This window comes from Haliotis cracherodii, unplaced genomic scaffold, assembly GCF_022045235.1.
Source record: "Haliotis cracherodii isolate W230 unplaced genomic scaffold, xgHalCrac1.p SCAF_2, whole genome shotgun sequence".
NCBI lineage: Eukaryota > Metazoa > Mollusca > Gastropoda > Lepetellida > Haliotidae > Haliotis > Haliotis cracherodii.
In genome coordinates, this window is record NW_027266275.1 from 72,533,692 (window position 1) to 72,555,024 (window position 21,333).

At 42.0% G+C, this 21,333-nt stretch overlaps 1 protein-coding gene across 4 annotated transcripts in view; it reads right to left on the reverse strand.

Moving 5' to 3' along the window:
- LOC139469601 (H(+)/Cl(-) exchange transporter 7-like) overlaps positions 1-21,333 on the reverse strand; it is a 34,359-nt gene that overhangs the window by 2,734 nt on the left and 10,292 nt on the right. For all 4 annotated transcript variants that reach the window (XM_071251810.1, XM_071251813.1, XM_071251812.1 and 1 more), the window contains 19 exons: positions 20,000-20,132; positions 18,246-18,355; positions 17,247-17,390; positions 16,619-16,702; positions 15,922-16,080; positions 15,060-15,170; positions 14,586-14,640; positions 13,649-13,709; positions 12,014-12,152; positions 10,388-10,481; positions 9,671-9,840; positions 8,615-8,666; positions 8,146-8,273; positions 6,577-6,662; positions 3,323-3,452; positions 1,847-1,930; positions 1,330-1,422; positions 520-603; positions 269-349 (listed from right to left, as the gene is read on the reverse strand). In XM_071251810.1, the coding sequence (XP_071107911.1) occupies positions 269-349; positions 520-603; positions 1,330-1,422; positions 1,847-1,930; positions 3,323-3,452; positions 6,577-6,662; positions 8,146-8,273; positions 8,615-8,666; positions 9,671-9,840; positions 10,388-10,481; positions 12,014-12,152; positions 13,649-13,709; positions 14,586-14,640; positions 15,060-15,170; positions 15,922-16,080; positions 16,619-16,702; positions 17,247-17,390; positions 18,246-18,355; positions 20,000-20,132 (1,998 nt within the window). The remainder of the gene's footprint in view (positions 1-268; positions 350-519; positions 604-1,329; positions 1,423-1,846; positions 1,931-3,322; positions 3,453-6,576; positions 6,663-8,145; positions 8,274-8,614; positions 8,667-9,670; positions 9,841-10,387; positions 10,482-12,013; positions 12,153-13,648; positions 13,710-14,585; positions 14,641-15,059; positions 15,171-15,921; positions 16,081-16,618; positions 16,703-17,246; positions 17,391-18,245; positions 18,356-19,999; positions 20,133-21,333) is intronic.

A 21,333-nucleotide genomic window follows, 5' to 3' on the forward strand; every position in this document is an offset into this window, starting at 1 on the left:
AAAACATGACAAGATTAGGAAAATATCTGTCAACGCCCAGTTGACGAAACACATATTTTGCAGTCAATCGAAATCTGCACGTTGAATTCCATGTTGATTATGAACCGGATGTCTATTTTGTTGCACGATTTTGATTGGACTATGCATAGACTCTTAGTCCACCCCAAATGTAACTGCGGAATTCCAGCCAAGTTCTGCAAGGGTGGAAACTGGACTTTTATAGTTATATCAGAGTGAACATGTGACTTCAATGAGCTGGTAGTCATACCTGATGTTCCTTGTTGATGACGATGACATGGCGCAGACCCAAGGCTCGGAACAACTTAAATATTCTCGGCAGGGAGGCAGACTGCAGGTAGAAATAACAAAGTCATTAAAAAATATATATTATCTTAAATGTTTGTTTGTGTGTTGTTTAACGCCGCACCCCATAATACATGTATTCCAGCTATATGACGGCTGTCTGTAAATAATCAACTTTCATGCTATGGATCTAAGAAGGTAATTTCTGTAACTTACATTGGTGACTGTGTATGGAGCTGGATTCATGAATGGCCGCAGGTCAATGGTCATGTCTCGTTCCTGAGGTGTCACATTTATAAGCTGCAACAAGTCAATACAAATTATGAGTCATCAGTATCGGCAGTAGATCCATTGTCGAACATAATTCTCCTTACAAGATCCTCACTGATCACAACCTTCTAATAATTCAAATCTTCTACCATTACGACATCACAATCATAACGAACTAATAAAGCATTCACTTCTACCTGGAAACATAAATGATGACATTCAATATGCATGAGTGAGTGAATGTTGAAGACAGGGGTCAGGATATATCCCAGTGATATTATAATGGACTGTACATAAGTGGGCAGATCTACCAGTGGTTGACATTGTACAATCATCCACGACCTTCAATGACCTCCAGGTGGAATCTAGTAGCCTCTCATAAATATGATGATGAGCTATGGGCTTTCAATTGTTGTGAGGAAAATCTTGCTTTATGTAAACCGTCATGGCATCTGAGGAATAATGAGTTTGAACATGCCACTTTGAACAGTTTTTCAGTCAAACCATGGCGTCAGCTTGATGTGGGAGGAAAGCTTAAGAGGTGCAGGTCTCAGACGTTTACAACTTTGATGAAACCCAGAAGATGGTTTGGTGCAGACAAACCAAGAAACATAAGCAGGAAGAATCTGGGATTCAAACCCATGATCATCCGTTTCTGGCACACCTAAGGGAGGCAACTCTGCACAGCAAATTTCTGCGCCTTAGCCAACTTGGCCACCTGTGACCCTCTGAGGAATAAGATAACATTATGGGCACCTGTATCGGAGGGTATCGTGGGTAGGCATCCCGAAAGTCCACCGACTTTAACGTGGTTTGAAGACTGTTGATGTCAGGGTTCTCATTGAACACCTGCAAAGCAAAGAGTAAAAGAATGACATTTCAAACACCTCCATCATGCTTCTAAAAATGGCACGAGACACAATGGAAGTCAAAGGCAATGTATAGTGTATCGCAGACAAGGACCATGAAGGTCTTTGAAAGGCATTTAGAAGTGATACACATGAGGAAGAGAATATATGGATGTCAACTTCTTTATTATGAGGAACACAACATTTCGGAGTATATGCTTACTACCTCATCAGATGAAGGGGTAAGCATGAAGCCACACTGTGTGTAACAACATCAAGTTTAGGGGGTTTAGACCCTCGGTCGTCATGCCGTAGCCCAAGGGTCCACTGCCTACCTGGGTACTCTGTGTCAAGCCCATGTGTCCCCACTACATGATGTGGAGAAGGCTCTGCCCAACTACGTCAGAACGAATCTAGCAACTGACCTTGAACTTGATAAGCATGATGAGTTGAGACCGAAGAATCATTCCCTCGAACGTCCCAAATGATTCATACATCAAGCCCCTGCGCTGTAACAGAAAATGGGCTCTTGTTAAGTGGCAAATCAAGGTACGAAACAAACAGTATCTTCTAATCTTGTTTGTCACTTTTACAACTGTTTCTTTCTAACTATATTATTGCTTACGACATTTCAGATATGACATCAACAGTCATGAAGTGAACAGAAACATACTGTAAACAGCTTTATTTCTGCGCGGTTAAAATATTGCGAATACCACACCGGAGACAATACTGCAACGAGATATTTTTGCGAGTTGCCGGGGTTGAGATGACCTCTCGATTACCAAACAATAGACAGCTTCTCTCCGAAGCTAGTTAATCTGAGTTGGCCAGAAAGTTGACCGGAAGGGATTGCGACCAATTATCAAATACGATAATTGACTCAACTCAGTGTCATGACTGTGAGTTTGAATGCAAACAAAATTGTGGACAAAATTGCTAAGGACACTGACGCAATCAAGCGAGGTTGGAAGAAGGCAGGATTACTGTGAGGTAACAGTGACACTGACTGGTCTGTTTACACTGTCATTTGTGATGTATTGTGTGACCATTCTGCATTCATTTGTGTTTTTAACTTATTGAGTAACTTGTGGTTCTGGTTGATGATTTCAACATTTGATGACATGTTGCAATGAATAAAGTATGTATGTATTATTTATACTTATTTTTGCGTTTTTAATTTTTGCGATTGAGTCTCGTTCGCAAAACTTGCAATAAAAAAACGGTCGCAAAAAATTCCCTGTTTACATCTTTAAAAACAGATGAGGAATTTCTTTTTAACATAAACACTCCATGCAATCACAAGACATTCCTTTTCTTGCTTAGTGAAATATCATTACGCATGTGATCAATGGTGGCCGCCATCTTTGACATTGTCTTTCTAGTTATCAAACTTATTTCCCCATTTGCTGTCTAATGTTTGAGTTGGTTTCCCTGTCAGCCATGACAAGTAAAGATGGCAACTTCCAGTCTGTGTCAGCGAGGCACATGGGATGTGTCACAAATGTTTGCCCTGACATGCACCACAGAGTGTTTACACACCTAAATCTACTCATTTCATTACTTCTCAATTGTTTCTAGAGTTATCTGGTTTCAACTTCACACCATTCGACTGGACAGAAACATGTCTACAGGAAATTGTCCCCTGTCACTCTCTCATACATGGCATCAACACCAATGTTTGTCAAGTTGTGACAGAAATCAAATCAACTAATGGCAATCTACAACAGGTACAGACATTTCAGGTAAAATCCCAAGAAGGATAAAGAAAACCTATTATATTTGTCAGGTGATACAGAATTTTTAGGTAAGAGATAGTGTATTTATGTGAAAATATGTAACATCATATGCTGAATTGAATAAAAAATATTTTAAAAAAAGACAAGTGTTTAGGGACGTACTATACATCTGTCCGGACTGTAGTCGTCCACCACGGGGTAGCCATTGTGAGTCTCCTTCTTCAGCAGGTCCATGATACGCCCCACCGACTCCACCGACCGGAACACGGTCACCGGGTGACTCATCACCTCACTACCACAGATAACACATTGGTACATAGACACCTTCAACACAACACATTGGTACACAGACACCTTCAACACAACACATTGGTACACAGACACCTTCAAACACAACACATTGGTACACAGACACCTTCAACACAACACATTGGTACACAGACACCTTCAACACAACACATTGGTACACAGACACCTTCAAACACAACACATTAGTTCACAGACACCTTCAAACACAACACATTGGTACACAGACACCTTCAAACACAACACATTGATACAAAGACACCTTCAAACACAACACATTGGTACAAAGACACCTTCAAACACAACACATTGGTACACAGACACCTTCAACACAACACATTGGTACAAAGACACCTTCAAACACAACACATTGGTACAAAGACACCTTCAAACACAACACATTGGTACACAGACACCTTCAACACAACACATTGGTACACAGACACCTTCAACACAACACATTGGTACACAGACACCTTCAACACAACACATTGGTACACAGACACCTTCAAACACAACACATTGGTACACAGACACCTTCAACACAACACATTGGTACACAGACACCTTCAACACAACACATTGGTACACAGACACCTTCAAACACAACACATTAGTTCACAGACACCTTCAAACACAACACATTGGTACACAGACACCTTCAAACACAACACATTGATACAAAGACACCTTCAAACACAACACATTGGTACAAAGACACCTTCAAACACAACACATTGGTACACAGACACCTTCAACACAACACATTGGTACAAAGACACCTTCAAACACAACACATTGGTACAAAGACACCTTCAAACACAACACATTGGTACACAGACACCTTCAACACAACACATTGGTACAAAGACACCTTCAACACAACACATTGGTACACAGACACCTTCAACACAACACATTGGTACACAGACACCTTCAACACAACACATTGGTACACAGACACCTTCAAACACAACACATTGGTACACAGACACCTTCAACACAACACATTGGTACACAGACACCTTCAAACACAACACATTGGTACACAGACACCTTCAACACAACACATTGGTACACAGACACCTTCAAACACAACACATTGGTACACAGACACCTTCAAACACAACACATTGGTACACAGACACCTTCAACACAACACATTGGTACACAGACACCTTCAACACAACACATTGGTACACAGACACCTTCAACACAACACATTGGTACACAGACACCTTCAACACAACACATTGGTACACAGACACCTTCAACACAACACATTGGTACACAGACACCTTCAACACAACACATTGGTACACAGACACCTTCAAACACAACACATTGGTACACAGACACCTTCAACACAACACATTGGTACACAGACACCTTCAACACAACACATTGGTACACAGACACCTTCAACACAACACATTGGTACACAGACACCTTCAACACAACACATTGGTACACAGACACCTTCAAACACAACACATTGGTACACAGACACCTTCAACACAACACATTGGTACACAGACACCTTCAAACACAACACATTGGTACACAGACACCTTCAAACACAACACATTGGTACACAGACACCTTCAACACAACACATTGGTACACAGACACCTTCAAACACAACACATTGGTACACAGACACCTTCAACACAACACATTGGTACACAGACACCTTCAACACAACACATTGGTACACAGACACCTTCAAACACAACACATTGGTACACAGACACCTTCAACACAACACATTGGTACACAGACACCTTCAACACAACACATTGGTACACAGACACCTTCAACACAACACATTGGTACACAGACACCTTCAACACAACACATTGGTACACAGACACCTTCAACACAACACATTGGTACACAGACACCTTCAACACAACACATTGGTACACAGACACCTTCAACACAACACATTGATACACAGACACCTTCAAACACAACACATTGGTACACAGACACCTTCAACACAACACATTGGTACACAGACACCTTCAACACAATACATTGGTACACAGACACCTTCAACACAACACATTGATACACAGACACCTTCAACACAACACATTGGTACACAGACACCTTCAACACAACACATTGGTACACAGACACCTTCAACACAACACATTGATACACAGACACCTTCAAACACAACACATTGGTACACAGACACCTTCAACACAACACATTGGTACACAGACACCTTCAACACAACACATTGGTACACAGACACCTTCAACACAACACATTGGTACACAGACACCTTTAATCAGATCTCTGACCGGTCACCTCACCTCACTAACACACATCACACAGTGGTACACAGACACCTTCAAACACAACACATTGGTACACAGACACCTTCAACACAACACATTGGTACACAGACACCTTCAAACACAACACATTGGTACACAGACACCTTTAATCAGATCTCTGACCGGTCACCTCACCTCACTAACACACATCACACAGTGGTACACAGACACCTTCAAACACAACACATTGGTACACAGACACCTTCAAACACAACACATTGGTACACAGACACCTTCAACACAACACATTGGTACACAGACACCTTCAACACAACACATTGGTACACAGACACCTTCAAACACAACACATTGGTACACAGACACCTTCAACACAACACATTAGTACACAGACACCTTCAAACACAACACATTGGTACACAGACACCTTCAACACAACACATTGGTACACAGACACCTTTAATCAGAGCTCTGACCGGTCACCTCACTAACACACATCACACAGTGGTACATCGTTAGCTTACAAACGGCACATCAGTACAATGGAAATTTGAATAGAACTGTTCTTCACAAGATTCCTACTAAATGCTTGTGTAAGAGGTAATAGAAAACCATAAGAACTAATAGTTAATGTCTAATGTGATACGACAAGTTACAGGTGTGATACAAGTTAAAAATGTGATACAAATTTAACATACAAAATGGCCAATGGGGTGCAGGATTTCTTGGCCAAAGAAGAATCTTCTTGACTAACATTTTCAATAAACACCTTTAGCCTGTGTTAGCCTAATATTGTCTTACGTGGCGCTGATGTTGGCACTCATGTCTGGCGGCTCCCAGCCCAGGATCGGGACCCCCTGCAGGTGCACGTGCATATCGTAGATCCCCTGGAGCAGACGGTCACACATGAAATACTGCCATCTGTTCTGTAGTACATTTAGTGTCACAACACCTTTTCTGTATTATGTTTAGTGTCAAAACACCTTTTCTGTAGTATGTTTAGTGTCACAAGACCTGTCCTGTAGTATGTTAAGTGTCGCAACACCTGTTCTGTATTATGTTCAGTGTCACAACACCTGTCCTGTAGTATGTTTAGTGTCACAACACCAGTCCTGTAGTATGTTTAGTGTCACAACACGCTGTTCTGTAGTATGTTTAGTGTCACAACACCTGTTCTGTAGTATGTTTAGTGTAACAACACCTGTCCTGTAGTATGTTTAGTGTCACAACACCTGTTCTGTAGTATGTTTAGTGTCACAACACCGATCCTGTAGTATGTTTAGTGTCACAACACCGGTCCTGTAGTATGTTTAGTGTCACAACACCTGTCCTGTAGTATGTTTAGTGTCACAACACGCTGTTCTGTAGTATGTTTAGTGTCACAACACCTGTTCTGTAGTATGTTTAGTGTCACAACACCTGATCTGTAGTATGTTTAGTGTCACAACACCTGTCCTGTAGTATGTTTAGTGTCACAACACCGGTCCTGTAGTATGTTTAGTGTCACAACACCTGTCCTGTAGTATGTTTAGTGTCACAACACGCTGTTCTGTAGTATGTTTAGTGTCACAACACCTGTCCTGTAGTATGTTTAGTGTCACAACACCTGTTCTGTAGTATGTTTAGTGTCCCAACACCTGTTCTGTAGTATGTTTAGTGTCACAATACCTGTCCTGTAGTATGTTTAGTGTCACAACACGCTGTTCTGTAGTATGTTTAGTGTCACAACACGCTGTTCTGTAGTATGTTTAGTGTCACAACACCTGTCCTGTAGTATGTTTAGTGTCACAACATGCTGTTCTGTAGTATGTTTAGAGTCACAACACCTGTTCTGTAGTATGTTTAGTGTCCTAACACCTGTTCTGTAGTATGTTTAGTGTCACAACACCTGTCCTGTAGTATGTTTAGTGTCACAACACGCTGTTCTGTAGTATGTTTAGTGTCACAACACCTGTTCTGTAGTATGTTTAGTGTCACAACACCTGTCCTGTAGTATGTTTAGTGTCACAACACCTGTTCTGTAGTATGTTTAGTGTCACAACACCTGTCCTGTAGTATGTTTAGTGTCACAACACCTGTTCTGTAGTATGTTTAGTGTCACAACACCTGTCCTGTAGTATGTTTAGTGTCACAACACCTGTCCTGTAGTATGTTTAGTGTCACAACACCTGTCCTGTAGTATGTTTAGTGTCACAACACCTGTCCTGTAGTATGTTGAGTGTCACAACACCTGTCCTGTAGTATGTTTAGTGCATAAAGGTTTGTTTGATTGTACAATGATGGAGGTGTTTTTTGGCTTTAAAACAACCTTTCAAATCAATTGTGTACTTTCTGAATTGTGCAGTCAATATTTAGTCAGTGAAGTCCTACCTCATTAAAGAAGTCACCGACCCATTTGGCCACCATCAGCACGATCATGATGGGGAGACCGAACGTCACATTACCAGTTGCCTCCACCACAATGACAGTCAGACTGATCGTCATCCGGACAATACCACCTGTCAAAAACACATGCTTGTAATTATCAGAGATAGACTGTGACACCGTTAGAAACATCTACTCTCATCAGACAGACTGCAACGAAAGGAAATCTGGTTAACTTTAACGCAATACCATCATGAGGTGTTATATAAAAGATGAGGCAAGTTACATCCTAGTTCTCTGTCGTCATGTGATTAAGACACACGAGTGAGAGACCTTTCCAGGCACTGTGATGGAATCTACAGAATATTCAACCTTTATTCCCAGCATTAACATCTAATAACACCCCAACACCATCTGATACTCCCAACATGGGGACTACGACAGTTATACCCCAGCCATCTGCCTCAAGACTCACCCAGTTGAGCAGCAGCTCCGATCAGAGCATACTTGCCAGGGTCTGCCCAGTCCTGGAAAACAACACAAGATACATCAAGCCATACTTCAACACCAATCAAAGTAACTTATTTTGAATTGCTAAGTTTCACCAAACTAGTAACCGTCTCGACCTGCATCATTGCTGAAGAAGTGGACTCTCTGTAACATAACTGAAATACTGTTCTGGAATCTGGAACCTGCGACCAGTGGATCCTTGGGTGGAATGTACTGGTCAGTCCCTACGTATTCATGACAATATGTCACATTTCATTTGTCTTATGACAGGGACCTACAAGAGTCAGGTAGGGCATGTAATATGTCATATATGCACAGAAAATAATGGTGCCACTGGCTTTAATGATGATTTCCTACTCTCTTCCAAAGTAGAATCATTTATGTAGAACTGATAGTGAAATCTGCTTAAGAAAAATTTCAAGGGGCCAGGAAATATATCTTTCCGTTATTTCCGAAATCTGCCAACAATGACGGCAGTTGTGACACTGTGAACATGTTGTTGTGATGTAATGATTAATTAACTGACTAACAATCCATGAGCTAACAATCCATGATCCTACTCAACATCCAGCTACTACACATCACGTTTGCATCAGTCTCATCCTGCTCAACATCCAGCTACTGCACATCACGTTTGCATCAGTCTCATCCTGCTCAACATCCAGCTACTACACATCACGTTTGCATCAGTCTCATCCTGCTCAACATCCAGCTACTACACATCACGTTTGCATCAGTCTCATCCTGCTCAACATCCAGCTACTGCACATCACGTTTGCATCAGTCTCATCCTGCTCAACATCCAGCTACTGCACATCACGTTTGCATCAGTCTCATCCTGCTCAACATCCAGCTACTACACATCACGTTTGCATCAGTCTCATCCTGCTCAACATCCAGCTACTACACATCACGTTTGCATCAGTCTCATCCTGCTCAACATCCAGCTACTGCACATCACGTTTGCATCAGTCTCATCCTGCTCAACATCCAGCTACTACACATCAATGTTTGCACTGACCGCATGGGGGAACAGGAACTGCAGCAAGATACCGAACATCCGGCCCCAGGCTGCACCAATCAGAAGGCTTGGAATAAATAGCCCACTGGGCACGCTCAGACCGTACGTCCAGCATGCCAGCAAGAAGTAGCCAAGGGTGTAGAATCCCAGCGTCTCAATGTTGTAGGATCCTGGGGAACAAAATCACATATAAGTAAACGACCAATGTAAACCTTTCTTCTGATGTATACTGCAATCATCATACAGCCGAATAACAGCAGGGAATTGCCACATAGTGTATACATGTGATAAACTCTATCACACACTCATCGATGCCCTCACAGAAGGGGACAATCACTCACCAATGTCCTAACTGAAGGGGACAATCACTCACCGATGTCCTCGAGGGAGGGGACAATAACTCACCGACACCCTCACAGGAGGGGACAATCTGGTGTTCTCAAGGAAGGGGACAATCACTCACTGACACCCTCACGGGTGGGGACAATAACTCACCAACACCCTCACGGGAGGGGACAATCACTCATCGATGTCCTCAAGGAAGGGAACAATCACTCACCAATGTCCTCAAGGAGAGGACAATTAATCACCGATGTCCTCAAGGAAGGGGACAATCACTCACCGATGTCCTCAAGGAGAGGACAATTAATCACCGATGCCCTCACAGAAGGGGACAATCACTCACCGATGCCCTCACAGAAGGGGACAATCACTCACCGATGTCCTCATGGAAGAGGTTCTTGACACTGGCCTCAGGAGTCTGGAAGAAGATGCTGGCTGTCGAGCTGTAGTAGCCGTCTTGGCAGAAGAACTGAAACCGATATGTGGAGTGAGTGAGTGAGTGAGTGAGTGAGTGAGTGAGTGATATGTGGTGTGAGTGATTGATATGTGGAGTGAGTGAGTGATATGTGGAGTGAGTGGGTGATATGTGGAGTGAGTGAGTGGGTGATATGTGGAGTGAGTGAGTGATATGTGGAGAGTGAGTGAATGAGTGAGTGGGTGATATGTGGAGAGTGAGTGAATGAGTGAGTGGGTGATATGTGGAGTGAGTGAGTGATAAGTGGAGTGAGTGATTGATATGTAGAGAGTGAGTGAGTGGGTGTGTGAGTGGGTGATATGTGGAGTGAGTGAGTGATATGTGGAGTGAGTGAGTGATATGTGGAGTGAGTGGGTGATATGTGGAGTGAGTGAGTGGGTGATATGTGGAGTGAGTGAGTGATATGTGGAGTGAGTGAGTGATATGTGGAATGAGTGATTGATATGTGGAGAGTGAGTGAGTGGGTGATATGTGGAGTGAGTGAGTGATATGTGGAGTGAGTGAGTGATATGTGGAGTGAGTGGGTGATATGTGGAGTGAGTGATGGATATGTGGAGTGAGTGAGCGATAAATGGAGTGAGTGATTGATATGTGGAGTGAGTGAGTGATATGTGGAGTGAGTGAGTGAGTGATATGTGGAGTGAGTGAGTGATATGTGGAGTGAGTGATTGATATGTGGAGAGTGAGTGATATGTGGAGTGAGTGAGTGAGTGGGTGATATGTGGAGTGAGTAAGTGATATATGGAGTGAGTGAGTGACATGTGGAGTTAGTGGAGTTAGTGAGTGATATGTGGAGTGAGTGATTGATATGTGGAGAGTGAGTTAGTGAGTGGGTGATATGTGGAGTGAGTGAGTGATATGTGGAGTGAGTGATAGATATGTGGAGAGTGAGTGAGTGAGTGGGTGATATGTGGAGTGAGTGAGTGATATGTGGAGTGAGTGATTGATATGTGGAGAGTGAGTGAGTGAGTGATATGTGGAGTGAGTGAGTGATATGTGGAGTGAGTGAGCGATAAATGGAGTGAGTGATTGATATGTGGAGAGTGAGTGGGTGATATGTGGAGTGAGTGAGTGATATGTGGAGTGAGTGATTGATATGTGGAGAGTGAGTGAGTGAGTGAGTGAGTGAGTGAGTGAGTGAGTGAGTGAGAGTATGGTTTTAGCAATATTCCAGCAATATCACGGCGGGGGACACCAGAAATGGGCTTCACACATTGTACCCATGTCGGGATTTGAACCCAGGTCTTTGGCATGACGAGCGAACGCTTTAACCACTGGGCTACCCGACCGCCCCGAGTGAGTGAGTAAGTGAGTGAGTGAGTGAGTGATTGATATGTGGAGTGAGTGATATGTGGAGTGAGTGATTGATATGTGGAGAGTGAGTGAGTGAGTGAGTGGGTGATATGTGGAGTGAGTGAGTGATATGTGGAGTGATCGATTGATATTTGTAGTGAGTGATTGATATGTGGAGAGTGAGTGAGTGAGTGAGTGAGTGAGTGAGTGAGTGAGTGAGTGAGCTGACCAACCTGTACAGGTTCTCCGTCTCCGCTGCCCTTCATGGGCTCGCAGTCGTTGTTGAAGTAGATGGAAATGTAGCCCAACAGACCTGTCATGGCCGCCACTATCATGGCTTCCAGCACCTGCTTCCACTTCTTCTGGATGAACCTACAGATGGATGTACAGGATGTTCATCACTACGATACACTGTTGACATTGAGAACAACATCAGCCGACATGCCTCAGCATCATTTTCCAATGGGAAGGCAGCGATAGAGACTAACAGTTTTAGCCCACTAGTCCTCATAATGATAACATAGAAAACCCTTAAAAATGGCCAATTTCTACTCTCCTTAGGATACCTGACCTATTGGGCTGTCTGGAAAGGGATACAGGACTGGTGCCAATGTCTAACACTGGAAGGGCATTAACAAATTGTTGGGTTCTGTTTACAAAGTCGAATATGTACTGGATATGATGAAAGCATGATAAAGTAACGATGTACAAAATGTGCAAATCTAAGAAACACCAGTTTATTGTTTAACATCACACTCAGCAATACTTCAGCAATATGCTGGGATGTGAGCCGGTTTTGCCGAAAAGAGAGGACAACTCTAGGGGGGGTCTGAGTCCTGCCCCCCAGAAATGTTTTAAACATTTGGTTGCATTTTAAGCAATTTTGTGCAGTTTGGACAACATTCAAACCAAGAAATGTTATAAGTGAATGGCAAAAGTCTAGTCAAATAAACAAAGATGGCGGATGCAGTAAAATGTCAGAATAATCGGGCATAGCTTCTGCGCACCTGGCAACCCGCTGGGTCTGGGAGCAATATTGCCATAAACCCTCATTCCCCCTGGACAACTGTCACAAGCGTGAAATGTTTAACCCTTTCCCCCATGTTAAGGCATATTGAAAAAAATAAATTACCTTGTACTATCCCGAAGAAAACCCAAACAACATTGCAAACATAAGACATTAATACAACATATATCCCTGTGTTATGGGTTTTCGGACACTGAAGAAATAGTTTTCTCGCTAATCACAACACCCAACAACTGTAAAACATCTCATTTTTTTCTCTTATAGGCTAAAAGACAACTTTATCTTAAAAACAAGCCATCTTCTGAGTATTTACAATTATCTGTGTGACACAACATCCCATGCTATAGTGCAAGTATTCGTGATAGAAAACATATGTGTCATGAATAATAGTACAGGCATATATCATGTTGAAAGCTCTGATAGAAAACCGGACAATCCGCAACCGTTTTCCGGAAACACGCTAATAATTTTCGGCGATTTAAAAAAAAATATATCTTTGATTATGTTTTTATGCGGAAGATGATTCTTTCCGAGGACTACCGTTTTAAAAAACGTGATTTTCCGCTTTTCCGTGGAGATTTCACATGATTGAATATGACAATAGCCTGGATCTGGACCGGACAAACCAGTGATTGATATTATGAGCAATGATCCACCACATCTGGATATGATGACACGCAATTAACCAAGTCACCAAGTCACCAAGTCTGACATCCATTACGTCAGCTCTTATGACCAGCTTAGGTTGCTAGATTTGTATGTTACTGTAACCATGGTAACATCATGACAAGGCATGACAACATTTCATTGTCTAGTAATAATATTTAAGAAAAAGCCTCACCTCATCCTGTAGACAGTCAGCTTGTAGTTGATCTGATTGAACAGAGCTCCTAACAAGCCACCTAAAGGAAACCAGTTGGTCAGTGAAAGTGAAAGTGACATTTGCATAAACTGTTCACTAGATACACAAGTGCGCTGTGTGTGCTCCAACACACATAAAAACAAACTGTTGCTTTGCCCCATGATTTGGTTTTGCAAACATTCCCTGATATATTACTCAAAAGAAGTTAGGGAACTCCCGATTTTTTCATACAACTATGGTCAATCTGTTTTGACATGACACATTCACTATACTCCTATGGAAATATTGAGTGTTCTTTAAAAAAAACATTTCGAGTAACATATAGTTACTCAGTAGTGAGTGAGTTGGGTCTAATGCCGCTGTGAACAGTATTCCAGTTACATCTCAGTGTAAGCTTGATATGGGAGGAAAAAATGCAGGTCACGTGAAACCCACAAGCAGGGGTATGGTGCTGACAAACCCAGAAATATAATCGGGGTGAACCAGGATTATATATCTTAATAAACTGTTGTCCTCTTGCTCTAGCTGTTAAACAACACAAGTGGCAAGTCTGTCCTGTCAGCCAGTACCATACTGAGGCATAGGGCCAGGATTGTAAGAACAAAATCCAAGACAGGAAATAGGCGGTCAGCCAAATGCTAAACCAATATTCTCGGAAAGTATTTTGAAGGAACCACTGTCTACAACAAAATATTTTCACCGTCTATTGTCTGCATATACAATGTAACACATAAATTGGAAGAAATATCATTACCAGGTCCTGTATCACATCAACCATCTTCATGCTCACATTATCAAAAACATAGTATCGAATTCCTATAACATCCAGATTGCAAGAACATTGACTAAATATTTGTTTAATCAGGTAAGGATGTATTGATTGTTCACTGCTTACGGCCCTGAGACCGCCACTTACCAATCACTCCCATTATCAAGAAGATAGGGATCTCAAAACCAGAATACTGTGTGTTCTGAAAACAGAGAAAACATATGTTCATTTATATCATTCATTTTGAATTCTGGGAGGAGAAAAGACTCATTTACAGGGAGTGGGTTAAACACTGCTTTGAACAGTATTTCAGTCAGATCGTGGCATGTCAGCTTGATGTGGGAGAAAAACCCTAAGTGATGCAGTTTTACACGTTTTACAGCTTTGGTGAAATCAACGAGCATGCACAGGTGTTAATGACTAAAACACAGGTGTTAATGACTAAAACAGGTGTTAATGACTAAAACACAGGTGTTAATGACTAAAACAGGTGTTAATGACTAAAACAGGTGTTAATGACTAAAACAGGTGTTAATGGCATAAAAAACATAATACCTGTACGAAGCACGATATTTATTCTGTGATGGATGTGATATGTGGCAAACAATGAAATAGGCTTACATCAAATTTTCCAAAGTTGATAAGACCAGGTGATGAAAGATCCCACGCATGACCTTTGACATAGCTCTGTACAATATTCAAGGTGAAGGTGGAGGTCATGGATGCAAAAAACTGAAACAGGCATTCAAGAAAATAACACAGGATCTCAGTTGATAAATGTGACTACCGTACATTACTGCCCATTAATGGACATGGGTTTAATATCTGTTGGTTTTATACACAAAATATTGTAAGTTGTACAGAATCACGAGGGGTATTGGGGGTTTATGTGTCCCGAGTGGCATAAAATCCCGAGGACGCATAAAATCACAGGTACTTCAAGTAATCCTGCTACAACAAATTTATCTTACTGACATGTTTTAAAATGACATTGTAAAAGAAGGAAAACAAATTCAAAATTGATAGAAAACAAATGTTCGATTGAGTGCAGATTAACTTGTGCTACGTCATGTGACTTTCACTGACTCGGAAAAAGCAAGCAGTTTTTTGCTTCGAAGCAGGGTATAAAGGATTTATTCTCCCTAGCAGAAATTTATGTGCAGCCTGTCTTGTTCGTGGCAGGGTATTAGGGATTTATTTTCCCGTTGAGAAATTTGTTTCACTCCAAGTCGGGATACATAGTATTTTATCAAGATCATGTGAACCAATCAGATCTCATCATTATGACATAGAGGTATGATAATGGCTTTTATGCAAGGTATGAACTTACACTCAAGATATAGACTAATACGCCAGATACAGACTTACACTCTACACAAGCTGTTGACTAGATATTGTCTCACACTGCATATACAGGCATATACCTGATATGGGCTTATAGCCCAGCTAGGGGCTTATGTCAAGGCAGGGTGAGGTAACTTACAATCCTCCAAGTGAGACCCTGGTTCCAGAAGCTGGCCCCCTCCTCCAGGGAGAACAACACCCCTCCCACAGGTGCTCCAAAGGCCGCTGCCACGCCTGCTGCCGCCCCACCCGACACAAAGTCTCTCTTCTCCGTGTCCGTGCGGAAGTATTCAAATATCTGATACACCAAACAAAAATGTATATATAAACATTCCAGAAAAGCCTGATGTTACTTTGTTAAACTTGACACACTAGAGCCCTGTAGCAATGTATTCAGGATGTAACAAATGTTTTCTCTCCATGTTTAAGTTAGTGAAGAGGTAAATACCGATATGGACGGATAAGTCCAGTAGCATCAACACCTGCACACAGTTTCTGTGACAAGAAGTCTCTTGTCAGCCGGAAGCAACAATCAAAATATGAATCTTGAGCCAACAGTAAACGATGTATACGAGCAGGGGAGTTCCATGCCACTCAGAAGAATATCACAGCATGTCAGATTGATGTGGGTGGAAAGCCGAAAATGATGCATATCTTAGATGTTAACCATCTTGGTGAAAACACAGGTATGGTGCTGACAAACCTAGAAACATAATCAGGGTGACTCTGGCATTTGAACCCACAATCCTCAGTTTCTGGCACAGGTAAGGGACACAACTCTGCACTAAAGATGTATGACATTATTGACAAGGACGAACCAAGACTCGGTGACCTACCTTGAAGTCCAGGTTGAATGATGTTGAGCGCCCCTGAGACACCCCGGCTGCGATCACGGCACCAGAGTGGATCATCGGGCCTTCCTGCAGTCATAACACACTGTCAGTCTTCATCAACAAATACACCATCTGTGTCGCAGTTCAGTCTACTGCACTAACACATGGAAGCTCTAACAGACCATGTTCAACATAGCCTGACGTGAGTTGGGTCTCACTCAACCTTGGAAATCAATTCCATTGTATCACAGAATATCATGCGATGTAGGAGAAAGCTGAACGTTAGATGTTCACTACATAATCAAAATTTCAACTTGAGATTCTTACTATTATAGGCGCATATATCTAATGGGCAAATTTATTCCAGAAATCCCCACCACCTGGCAGATGAGAGCTGAACCCACCTTCCCTACAGCCAGACCTCCTGCTACAGCACAGACGACCCCCCCACCTTGTAGATGAGAGCTGAACCCACCTTCCCTACAGCCAGACCTGCTACAGCACAGACAACCCCACCACCTTGTAGATGAGAGCTGAACCCACCTTCCCTACAGCCAGACCTCCTGCTACAGCACAGACGACCCCCCCCCCCCCCCCCCCCCCCCACCTGGCAGATGAGAGCTGAACCCACCTTCCCTACAGCCAGACCTCCTGCTACAGCACAGACGACCCCAACCACCTTGCAGACCAGGGTTTTGAAGCGGACGACATGAGGTATCTTGATGCCATTGAGGTAGCACTTGATCTGGGGAATTCCACTCCCTGCTGCCACCGGCTGCCAACACAATGTAAGAGTTTCACACCTCAAGGACAAAATATCAATACAACAATTTCACTTGGACAATACAGCAATCTCACCAGGACAATACAACAATCTCACCAGGACAATACAGCAATCTCACCAGGACAATGCAACAATCTCACCAGGACAATACAACAATCTCACCAGGACAATACAACAATCTCAACAGGACAATACAACAATCTCACTTGGACAATACAACAATCTCACCAGGACAATACAGCAATCTCAACAGGACAATACAACAATCTCAACAGGACAATACAAACAATCTCACCAGGACAATACAACAATCTCACCAGGACAATACAGCAATCTCCCTTGGACAATACAACAATCCCTCACCAGGACAATACAGCAATCTCAACAGGACAATACAACAATCTCAACAGGACAATACAACAATCCCTCACCAGGACAATACAACAATCCCTCACCAGGACAATACAACAATCTCACCAGGACAATACAGCAATCTCCCTTGGACAATACAACAATCCCTCACCAGGACAATACAGCAATCTCAACAGGACAATACAACAATCTCAACAGGACAATACAAACAATCTCACCAGGACAATACAACAATCTCACCAGGACAATACAGCAATCTCCCTTGGACAATACAGTAATCTCACCAGGACAATACAAAAATCTCTCCTGGACAATACAACAATCCCTCACCAGGACAATACAACAATCACACTTGGACAACATAACAAATGTGCATGTCTCCAACATGTTTGTTAATGTAGGTTTTGGGGGGTAAATTAAACACACCAAGTGGCATTATTGATGAACACAAACTTCCTCTATTTACTTACGTACCTCGCCATAGGCTGTGATGATGGCGCCGACCATGCAGATGCCAGCATTGAAGCTGATCCACATGAGGAAGGGCACATACAGGCAGTGGTTGTCCACGCAGCTGTCCACATCTAGACACAGCTCAGGAAAACACAACAAGCAGCACCTCCCTTACAGCTGCATATCATCATACAAGACTAGTGTGTGGTCCTATCCTGGTCTAACAGTAACACTTAAGGTCCTATCCTGGTCTAACAGTAACACTTAAGGTCCTATCCAGATCTAACAGTAATACTTAAGGTCCTATCCTGGTCTAACAGTAACACTTAAGGTCCTATCCAGATCTAACAGTAACACTTAAGGTCCTATCCTGGTCTAACAGTAACACTTAAGGTCCTATCCAGATCTAACAGTAACACTTAAGGTCCTATCCTGGTCTAACAGTAATACTTAAGGTCCTATACTGGTCTTACAGTAACACTTAAGGTCCTATCCTGGTCTAACAGTAACACTTAAGGTCCTATCCTGGTCTAACAGTAACACTTAAGGTCCTATCCAGATCTAACAGTAATACTTAAGGTCCTATACTGGTCTTACAGTAACACTTAAGGTCCTATCATGGTCTAACAGTAACACTTAAGGTCCTATCCAGATCTAACAGTAACACTTAAGGTCCTATCCTGGTCTAACAGTAACACTTAAGGTCCTATCCAGATCTAACAGTAATACTTAAGGTCCTATCCTGGTCTAACAGTAACACTTAAAGTCCTATCCAGATCTAACAGTAATACTTAAGGTCCTATACTGGTCTTACAGTAACACTTAAGGTCCTATCCTGGTCTAACAGTAACACTTAAGGTCCTATCCAGATCTAACAGTAACACTTAAAGTCCTATCCTGGTCTAACAGTAACACTTAAAGTCCTATCCTGGTCTAACAGTAACACTTAAGGTCCTATCCAGATCTAACAGTAACACTTAAGGTCAAATAATGGTCTTACAGTAACACTTAAGGTCCTATCCTGGTCTAACAGTAACACTTAAGGTCCTATCCAGATCTAACAGTAACACTTAAGGTCCTATCCAGATCTAACAGTAACACTTAAGGTCCTATCCTGGTCTAACAGTAACACTTAAGGTCCTATCCTGGTCTAACAGTAACACTTAAGGTCCTATCCAGATCTAACAGTAACACTTAAGGTCCTATCCTGGTGTAACAGTAACACTTAAGGTCCTATCCAGATCTAACAGTAATACTTAAGGTCCTATCCTGGTCTTACAGTAACACTTAAGGTCCTATCCAGATCTAACAGTAACACTTAAGGTCCTATATTGGTCTAACAGTAACACTTAAGGTCCTATCCAGACCTAACAGTAATACTTAAGGGAAATGATATGGTCCTATCCTGGTCTAACAGTAACACTTAAGGTCCTATCCTGGTCTAACAGTAACACTTAATATCCTATCCTGGTCTAACAGTAACACTTAGGGTCCTATCCTGGTCTAATAGTAACACTTGAGGAAAACAATATGGTCCTATCCTGGCCTAACTGTAATACTTAAGGGATACGATGTGATAATATCCTGGTATAATACTTAAGGTAAGTAACAGTTTAACATATCTTTAAAGCAAACTTATAAAAAACAAAGTTAGTTTATGGATCAAGCACAGAATGCTGTTGGATAAGAATCAATGATTAATTACTGTGGAATTTGGATTTGATTGGCATATAAATATTTTCATTCTACTTCACCATCTCTAAAGGCAAGGATACAGTTTTTGACATAGCTGTACTTGAGGGAGGAGCACTTCTCCACCATGACATCAATGAAGGCGGCCACCAGCCCCGTCAACACCCCGATGACCAGCGACACGAACCAGCGCGCCACCTCCATCCGGATGATGCCCTACACATACACAGACAGAGACTCCATATTGTCATCTTTGAAGCCTATTCTACAATGCCCTCCACCGACCCATAATTTTTTTATTAAAATAGATAAAAACTAGATTGGACTCCCATCCACACTGCTCTTATCTTGATCCTTCATTGTGGCATAACATAACACTCTGGTCACCAAATCACCTCTATCGAGCTTACATCTTCATTCGTCGCCTAATTGTTAAACCTGGTCACCAAATCACCTCTATCAAGCTAACATCTTCATTGGTCGCCTAATTTTTAAACCTGGTCACCAAATCACCTCTATCAAGCTTAAATCTTCATTAGTCGCCTAATTGTTAAACATGGTCGCCAAATCACCTCTATTAAGATTAAATCTTCATTGGTCGCCTAATTTTAAAACCTGGTCACCAAAGCACCTCTGTCAAGCTTACATCTTCATTGGTCACCTAATTTTTAAACCTGGTCGCCAAATCACCTCTATCAAGCTAACATCTTCATTGGTCGCCTAATTTTTAAACCTGGTCGCCAAATCACCTCTATTAAGATTAAATCTTCATTGGTCGCCTAATTTTAAAACCTGGTCACCAAAGCACCTCTGTCAAGCTTACATCTTCATTGGTCACCTAATTTTTAAACCTGGTCGCCAAATCACCTCTATCAAGCTAACATCTTCATTGGTCGCCTAATTTTTAAACCTGGTCACCAAATCACCTCTATCAAGCTTAAATCTTCATTGGTCACCTAATTGTTGAACATGGTCGCCAAATCACCTCTATTAAGATTAAATCTTCATTGGTCGCCTAATTTTTAAACCTGGTCACCAATGCCTCTCTATCAAGCTAACATCTTCATTGGTCGCCTAATTATTAAACCTGGTCACCAAATCACCTCTATCAAGATAACATCTTCATTGGTCGTCTAATTTTTAAACATGGTTGCCAAATCACCTCTATCAAGCTTTCATCTTCATTGGTTGCCTAATTGTCACCAAATCACCTCTATCAAGCTTACATCTTCATTGGTCGCCTAATTTTTAAACCTGGTCACCAAATCACCTCTATCAAGCTTACATCTTCATTGGTCGCCTAATTTTTAAACCTGGTCACCAAATCACCTCTATCAAGCTTATATCTTCATTTGTCGACAAATTTTTAAACATGGTCGCCAAATCACCTCTATCAAGCTCAGATCTTCATTGGTCG